Consider the following 8,999-nt stretch of genomic DNA (forward strand, 5'->3'; position numbering starts at 1 on the left):
AAAACCATCTCTCGCCTGAGTCTCTACGTGCTGCCTAAAGTGACCCTTGGGATACTTCTAAATCTTGGGCTGCTCGGCCTTGTCTCTGCCAACACCGGCAGGCCTGTCTGCCTACTGAAATCTGAGGATAGTATTGAATGGAGGGGTGGGTAGTCATCGAAGTAGGAACTAATGGATCAGCCCCTTGTGGTCTTATCTATTGTTCTGATTTTCATTTCTTTTTTTTGGATCCCACTTTTCTAATTTAAAAAAGAAACTCTGGAAGGATTAAATAGCTACAGGCTGTCTTTCTGCCCCCCCCCCCCCAATTAATTCCCTGTCTGAGAATGCAAGGTTACTAGGACTTGTACAAATTATGCCTAACTTACCCCAGAAAAAGTGTTAAATCAGGTTAGGAAAATAAAGGATAAGACAGCTGTGGGTTTTATTTCTTGCCAAGATGTCCCTCTTGGTGGATCAGGCTCAGCATCTCTGGCCCGTGTGGTGCCCTTTGCTTCATAAGCACAGGACGAGCATTCCCTGCGCAAACATAAGAAGTCATAGTATTTGCACCGAGTGCCCCAGAAGGCCAACAAACAACGCCAGCCAGAACGGGTGTGGGGGTGCTGTGGCTTCGCTCGCGGTCTTACCTTCATAATCTGAATCACAGAATAATCCATCTTGATGTGCAACATAGAAGGCAGTGGGATGCCAATGTTCAGGCTTTCTGAAATGGCAAACAGAGCGGGGCTTTGACTTTTCTGGGTCCTGGCATCGCCCCAGGGCCTTTGGTGGCCTTCAGTGCCAACCAGCTGTCTGGGGCTGCAACCTTGCCCTCCTGCTAACCAGCGCTGGTACAATGGTGCTTCCTCCCCACAGAGGGACTGAACCCATCTTACCATTGATATAGGGCATGTATGTTTCTTTTATGAGCAGCTTGATCCACTTCACAAGACCAGAGACCTGAAAGAGAAAGCAGAGGTTGCAGTGACCAGCTGGTAGAAAGTGACCGGATCATGACCAGGAGATTCAGGGTTTTAGGGGTGCCTTAAGAGGCAGAGGTTGTCCATGCAAAAGGTTCTTGGGGAGTGGGGGCTCTAGCAGTGAGTAGTTCATCCTTCCCCAGCCAGGGGTATGTGTTGAATGACAACTCTTGTCCCCTCCAGCCCACTTGAAATGGGAAGCACCAACTGTCACATGAGCATTGACTGTTGCGCTCACAAGATAAAAGCAAATGAGTTCCTGACTTGCGTGAACCTTCTCAATGCGAGTACAAGTCCTCTATTAAATCGATTTATATGGCCACCCATCTCACAGGTGCGAATCTGGGCCACTAACAACACATTAAAAGCCATGCAGAAACCAAAACATTGAGAACAAATCCAGTAAACACCCAACAGTACAATAACGTCTCATTTCATCAGCTATCCAACTGCCCAACCTCCATGCCCTGGAGTACATCCAGATCTTCAGTGCTTTGTGAAAAGCTGACAAGACTGGGGCCAACTCTTCTCGGCGTCAACCAGCATCAGGTCAACCAGAACAAACAAGATTTCTGGGTTAGTGTGGGCGCCTTCCTGGACCAGTGCTGCAGCTCAGTCTTACCGGTCAGCAGGAATGGTTGAAAGATACACCAAACCAAGCTCTTCCTGCGGGTAGTTGAGCATGGGGACCCCCAGGGCTGCACGTAGCCCCAAGGGCTTGGGTGGGGCCCTCAGGGCCCTCCAATGGTCACCACAAACTGGTGGCAGAAGAAGAAACTGATTCAATAACGAGGACCACTCACATGCTCATTGCTTCAGTGATGCTATCTAACCATCTCATCCTCTGCCGTCCTCTTCTCCTTTTGCCTTCAATCTTTCCCAGCATCAGGGTCTTCTCCAAAGAAATCTCTCTTGACATTAGGTGACCAAAGTATCTGAGCTTGAGCTTCATTATCGATCCTTCCAATGAGCAGGTTCGATAATGAAGCTCAAGCTCAGATACTTTGGTCACCTAATGTCAAGAGAGATTTCTTTGGAGAAGACCCTGATGCTGGGAAAGATCGAAGGCAAAAGGAGAAGAGGACGGCAGAGGATGAGATGGTTAGATAGCATCACTGAAGCAATGAGCATGAAACTGAGCAAACTCCGGGAGGCAGTGAAGGACAGGAAGTCCTGGCGCAATGTGGTTCATGGGGTCACGAAGAGTCGGACACGACTTAACGACTAAACAACAACAACTCACATGAATCAAATCATATCCCCTGCATTCTAACTAAGTCAGGTCTTACTTTTAGTTCTGACTCTATGACCCCATTCAAAGGTCAAGGGTGACTCTTCCCTTGGACAGATGACACCGCCAGCATTTAGCATGACATCTATCTTTCTTGACAAGAAAAATCAAGGCCATCTGTCTTCTTAACAGATCTGGCTTAATACGATATCTAAACGTGAGCAGCGTCTTCCAACCACAACTCAGAATGCTGCTTTCAGCCCAGGATGGTTACCTTCCATCCTTTCTCCCCTTAGAATATTGTCCCACAGATATCAGACAGCCCTAGGAGCGGTAGAAAGAAATCCTCAGGTGCAGCTTCTCCCCACCTAGCCTGCCTTTTGGCACTGCTCCCCAAGACCTCAACTGAACACCCAGGTTGAAAGATAAGCAGAGGCTTACATTGCACCTCTCCCCTATCATCCTATCTTGAGACCTCTTTCCTCAGGAAGCACATCTGAGCTTCTCTCCTATGTACTGGTCCACCATCTTTTTACTTTAGCTTTTGGTCAGCGAAGAAGACAAAATCTCAAGGGTATTCTTCAAGGGATTCAAGCACAGGAGTAGGACACATGTTTAGCTGTACTTCCTCTTTCCACATTACAATTGAGTCTTGTCCTTCTGGATGGACAAACATGATGTTAAAATCTACAAGTCGAAGCAAAGAAGAACTTACTTCAATTGTCCCAAATTCTGAAGAAACCAGGATCAGCTCCATACTGTGGAAAGAGGTATGGCACAAAAGGGTCAAGCAAGAAGTTCCTCGATTACCTGCTCATTGGCAAGGCTGGCATGTGGGTTCAGAGGCAAGCATCAGTCAGGAAGCCATTCCTCTGATGTGTAAGGACATAGGTTGGTGAATGGTTGTGTGACAAGAAAACATGATACCTGGTCACTTTCGAGGAGAACTGCAGCTTGTTATCATGAACGTCAGCCTGGGTACTTAGTGCTAAATTCTGCAATCAGACAAATGGAGAACAGAAGAACGTAAGCAGAGTTCTGAGGCTGGATTAGACCATCAGCCCTTCAAATCTGGCTTTCCACATCACCCAGTCTCCAGTGGAGGTATCTGGGAAGCTCGCAAACTGAACTGGAGAGCAAGGGCCTTCTTCCAGTCTCGCTTCCCAGCTGTTGCTTAGGATTCAGGAGCGTGACACAGCTGTCAGTATGGCCATTAGTATTTGTAGCCTTTGATAGCTCTAGGTGGGTGGCAAAGGGCACAGCTGTTCTTTCTTCACGACATTTGTTGGTCATGTTGAAACCCCTTGTTCCTGTACTTACAGCCCTCAGAACAAAGAGGCCGTTGAGGGCTCCAGAAGGACTCGTCACTGAGAAGGAGATCTCGACTGAAAGGTGAATGATGATCAGGCTGGGCTCCAGGATGATCTTCTTAGATCCCACTAAAGTAATGGCAATTTTCAGTGGAGGTTGGATAGGACACTTGTGGCACTGTAAACATTGGAGACACAAGCAAAGCTCAGAAGCTGCCAGATGTCTCCAGCCGCCCTTGGCTAGAAAGCTGTGTTTTTGCCTGGAGGGACATGCAGAACAGAAAATGGATTCCCACCCCAACAAGCCATCATCATCATCATCATCATCATCATCATCATCATCATCATCATCCCAGGCTCTTGATAAGGACTCAATAAGTGGATAAAAAACTAAACATCTGACTGACTGTGCGACCAACGCTAATTTGTATACTGCCCAACTCCCATTGTCTGAGTGGCTCACAACAAACAGATTACAATAAAACCAATAAAAGATAAAAGATGACAAGCATGATGGACTGGATAGAATGAAGCAAGAGGTCTCACTCTCTTGCCAGAGGTCATCTAGAAGAATGACCTTTCCTGGCAACTCTTCCTAATGCCACCCTTCCCCAAAGGATGTCTTCTGGCCTGGTGTGTCTTCACCTGCCACCATTCTCAGCCAGCAAGGCCACGTGGCTAGGAATTCGAGGAGTGGCAGAGTCCCGAGCAATCTGGAGGGTGCCCAGTTGGCAAAGACACTGTTCAACATGGGATGTCCCATCCTGCATTCTCTCAGCTACAGGTTGGGAGAGGAACAACAGGGCCATTTTAGGCATGGCAGCAATTCCACGGAAGACCTTCTGGAGAGAGCATGACATGGCCCTACCCTGTGCTTTCAAAGGGCTGGTGCTAGACTTAGGGCAAATACTGACAGGTCTCAGGACGTGGGGGCATAAAGCTGAGCATGAATCTCTTTTCCAAACCTCTCCCCCCAGTTTGCACCCCTTCTGAAAAAGCCCCCACCCCGCCGGGGAGGAGTTTCTTCCCAAGGTCTTCCTGTGGGGTTGAAAGGAAGAGCAGAAGTCCAGGCAGGCAGCAGACCATGGAGAACGAACCGTGCACTGAAAGGTGGGACAGTCACCCCATCACCTCCTCTCTGCGCGCAAGAACATCACAATCCATCAGGGAGAAGGCTTCCTAAATGCTCTTATTTCAAAGTAATTATGAAAGCAAATTTCCTCTCATTAAACTGATGGAGAATGAATAGGACACAAGCTGGATCAGACGCCTTCGATTTCCCCAAAGGCTGAAGCTAGTCCTTCCCAGGCCAGACGTGGCATGCATGGAGTGACTCACTGAGGAAGGGATTAAGCAACCTGCCTGGACCCCCCCGCCCCCCCGCCCCCAACTCTGAATCCTCCAGTCCTCATTTTCACTTCTCGAGTAAAGGCTGGGATGTTTAAGTTGGCTCTCCAAGGTGTGTTGCGGTGAACTTGGCAGGGAGCCTTTCCCTCCCCTCTTCAGCGCAGCTCTTGCGAACCGCAATCTTAAAGCTAAATATTTTATTGGGCTGTGCTTTCGAGGCACAGCTTTTATTAATCACGGCTGCCTTGTTTTGCGGTGTTGATCATGCCTTAAGACGGGATAGGAATTTGCTCGAACGGGCTCACGTGTCACTTACCTTCTGATGTGAAAAGAGGCCTGCAATAACAGCCGTCAGCTCCGTGGCACCAGAAAACTGTGGGGACAAAATGTCATTGTATTTGAAAGGGGCAATCTGCATGAAAACAACACCACACCACACCACACCACACCACACAACACAACAATGGGCTCGTTTTTCTTCCTAGATCTACCTCAGTCAGCTTGATCCCTCAGATGAGCCCAGAGAAAATTCATTTCCTATCTGTGGATGACACAAAGTTGGGTGGGAGAGGTAATTCCGTATAAATAAAACTGTTTCGGAATCTGGAAAGTTAGAGGAACGGGCTGAAAATCAGCATGAAAAAACTCAGAGGGAGGGCATCGATGTGAAAGGAAAACATCAATGGAGACATGGTGTGAAGGTCTGCAGGTTGGAATTACTGCAAGCAAGGAATTGCTAGCTAGCATTCACCCATCATGGATCAGGTCGGAGGGAAACATTCACCTTTGCTCCCACCAAGATCTAGGGTGGGGTGGATTCTTTTGCACCCAGGACAACCCAGCGGGGGCTTGCTCATACATTGCCTAGATGCAGATGGACTTTTGAAGTAACCGCTGCTGAGAAAGGGGTTCGGAAGATGTCTCCCTGAGTCCCCCCTGTGAATTGCCATGAGCCAAACCGATTTTCCTTCCCCCACGAGAGTTGCTATTCCTACTCACCACTTCTGGCGTGCCGCTGAACTCTTGCACTGGGATCTGAATGAGGACTCCTAAAATGACATTCAGGTTGTCCTGAGTTATGCCTAGGCTGAAAGCATTATCCTGCAGGGAGGGCAGTGGGATGGGGGATTTGCTGAAAGGAACAATGAAGAAGTGGTTTTTGGTCCGAAGAATCATCTGAAAAGAGAGAAGGTGAAAAACACTTGGCTGAGGTCAGTCACAGCAAGGGTAGCCCGCTATGGCTGTAGTGGTGGCACCTGGTGGAAGGGTCAACTTTCAGACCCGCATTCCCTGGAGAGTAAGCCAGGTTGAACGAGGGGGATTTCTACTGGGGAGCGGGCAAAGTCCAACTACCCCTCCACGGGGGATCTCCAGCATTGTTGGACCTTAGCTTCAGAATCATATCTGGAAAGTCTGCCTGGGAGAGGGCTACAGAGGAAGGCATTTTGCTGGCCTCAAATAACCTGGAAGTTACACCCCTCTATTTTAAGCCACTTTGAGGCACTCTGCCAGGTTGTGTTTGCAAAACAGGTTATGCAGGTTTTGCGATCAGCAAGCTGGAGCGAGTAGAGTTTCAGATGAAGGGTGGCTGCCTCACAGAGCAGTCCTAATGCACGAAAGGAGTCACAGAGGGTCTTGCTGGGTCCACGCAGAGCCTTGCTGGGGGTGTCTCGTAAAGAAACTGCCCATGCGCCCTTTATTGTGGGACAGGAGGACCTTGATCCAGAATATCTTGGAACCCCAAGGTGTACTGCTCCTGAATACGAGCAGTTGCCATTCCTGGGTCTCACTGCTAATGACTCCTGATGGGACCACCTGGGGAGGGGGGGGCTTCTATAAAACCAGAGGCAAGAGAGACAGGCTGGAGATTGCTCTGCGTATAGCTGTGCATTGTGTTGTATTGTTGGATCTTGGTCAGCTGCCACCTCCCCAGACTGATAATAATGGCTGGGGATGATGGGTGTTGTAGTCCACCCTACCCCCAAGCCGCCAGGTGCTCCCCCAGGGGAGGGGAAAGAAGAGTGCTTGAGTCCTCCATCCACCTGGTCGGCCCTCTAACCAACCCCGCTGCTTACATTTAACTCGAACACGTAGTAAGCTGACGTGATCACCGGCCTGCTGGCCAGCTGAGATTGGATGGACGCCACCGGACCCACGTGGAGAAACACTGCCGGGGAAACACAGATGTGTCATTAAGGTTCCGGATACAGTACACACAACTGCATTATGCCGGTGTGTGGTGGGCCTGATCAGTTTTACAAATGACCAGAACATTCTTTGCCAGGCTTTGCGTGTGGGAACTCAAGCTGTAGTTTTGGCCAGGGCAGTGAAAGGCCTTGCAAACCATATCACGCAACACGCAAAACTTGGTCAGGGTTCATTTTTTAGGAGCGCGTGCACGTGTGTGAGAGAGACAGTCGGCAACTGACACAAATCCAGCCCGTTTGATTAGCTTCTGGTATTTTGCCAACCCAGAACACAGCTTAAAAGCCCCTTTTCTTCCTTTTATTTATGAGTCAAACCCAATCTGATGCCAGTCTGGCCAGTGCGTGTTAATAAATATGAGGAGGAATCAGGACTGGGTTTTGGTCACCGTCCTTGTCAACACAACTATGGTGTGCAGGTGAAGGCAGGGTCACAGGAATGACCAGAGTCTCCCTTCCTTGGGTGGTGATGGAGGCCCACAGATGAATCGGTTCAACGACACAGGTATACTTGGTCTGCTTAATCGGCCCAGGCCATGTGCCCTGAACCACGCAGGACCTTGTCCAAGGATTTGGGGGGGGGCACGTAGGGCACGTAAAGAGCATTTGGGTGATCAAGACAGTCAAGATGGTGGTTGTGACCATGCAAATGAAGCTCTGCCCCTTTTTTATGATGCACGTAACAAAGAGGCGGGGCTTCAATCAGGGGATCATGGTTGCCATCCTGACTTTTTTGACCCCCCACAGACGGGACTAATGGAAAGTGATGTTCAGGGCTGGAGCCCTTGTTACAAAGATGAAATTAAAGCCATGGTGGGGAGGAAAGCCGGCAACTCCCTGTGGGCTCCCTGGTGCCCCTGGGCACCAGGCTGCCAACCCCTGCTATGGCCAAGGAAGCTAGCCCAGCTACAGTGAGCCTGAGAGAAGGCCAGGCTGGAGAGGGGATGGGGGGCCAGGGGGGGACGGGCGGGCAGTGCCCAGCCAGGCCAAGAACTCACCATCTACCGTAGAGAGAAAATCGACCCTCACGATCCCAATGGCCTGCTGCAGCGCTTCGCAGAGCTGAAAGGAAGGGGGGAGAATTAACGGAAGGTCCCCCCCGCCCCGTTGAACAAAGACGCACCTGCTGGGCATTTCTAAGGGGCTTCCACGCTAGGCATTTCTCCAGAGTGATATTCCTCTTATTGCATGCCTGGGCTTGGTGTTCGGGTATTACCCAGCTTCAGGGATGTGACTGTTCTTGATTTCCGGCACTGGGCCCAGTTTTCAAGAAGGCGAGATAAAAGTGGCCGCCGCCCATTCTTAAAGCCAACCTCCCCCCCCCAATAATTGCCAGCAACGAAAGGGACAGACCCTCCCCTCCGTGGCTCCTGGCTAGCGTCAATAAATCACTGCAAAAATACCAGATTCCAGCCAAGATGGTGTCAGGGGCCATGTGGTGCAAGCCTCACCCCATTCTACATTGTTTGTACATTGTTCGTAAAAGAGGCGTGGTTGCAGCCAACATCTTGACTTTTCTGACCACCCGGGGGCTACCCCCGGCTCTTCCCACACTGCCGAAACCCCTTCATGGTTCTGGCTTGCTCCGATTTGCTCCGTCCTGCTCTCCGTCTCCTTTGTCCCAGGGAGCCATCGGAGGTCAAGGCAGCTGCCTCCAAGGATTACGCGGAGGAAAAGAGGGCGACCTGCGCAGCTTCCTTGCCAGTCTTCCCATTGCCACCTCTGCTGCCATCCCGAGCTATGATTTGCCAGCCACTTACCAACCTGGGCAGTGAAGCTGTGAGGACAGTTTTTACAATGGGCTTCGCCTTGATCGTTTGCAGGCTGCAGAAACAAGCGAAGAGGGGAAAGAAGAGGGGCTGTTTTCCTCCCACTCAGCAACCCTTAACCCCCCCCCCTTGTCTACCAGCACCCTTGTCTTGCCCAACCCCCCCACCTCCTTGCA

General features: G+C 50.2%; 1 protein-coding gene across 1 annotated transcript; it reads right to left on the reverse strand.

Annotated features, from left to right (window-relative positions):
• Positions 1-414: 414 nt before the first annotated feature.
• On the reverse strand, positions 415-6,226 carry LOC103064753 (BPI fold-containing family B member 3-like). The gene is made up of 8 exons (XM_088154159.1): positions 5,850-6,226; positions 5,167-5,223; positions 3,514-3,681; positions 3,121-3,188; positions 2,909-2,951; positions 879-942; positions 630-706; positions 415-519 (listed from the first exon to the last, which is right to left on the reverse strand). Exons 1-8 carry the CDS (start codon positions 6,024-6,026, stop codon positions 496-498), a joined length of 678 nt encoding a protein of 225 aa, XP_088010285.1. The 5' UTR covers positions 6,027-6,226; the 3' UTR covers positions 415-495.
• Between the last annotated feature and the right edge of the window lie 2,773 nt (positions 6,227-8,999).

This window comes from Python bivittatus, unplaced genomic scaffold (genome assembly GCF_059951505.1).
Source record: "Python bivittatus isolate LINGU-HERP-01145 unplaced genomic scaffold, Pbiv_v1 ctg000700_np1212, whole genome shotgun sequence".
Lineage (NCBI taxonomy): Eukaryota > Metazoa > Chordata > Lepidosauria > Squamata > Pythonidae > Python > Python bivittatus.

Excerpts from the sequence above, each read along its gene's own strand:
- LOC103064753 (XM_088154159.1), bottom strand. The coding sequence starts at position 6,026 with ATGATTCTTCGGACCAAAAACCACTTCTTCATTGTTCCTTTCAGCAAA. Across the intron at positions 943-2,908 it reads CAGAATTTGGGACAATTGAA|GTCTCTGGTCTTGTGAAGTG; the intron begins GTAAGTTCTTCT and ends TTTCTCTTTCAG. Across the intron at positions 520-629 it reads CTGTGATTCAGATTATGAAG|GGAATGCTCGTCCTGTGCTT; the intron begins GTAAGACCGCGA and ends ATGTTTGCGCAG.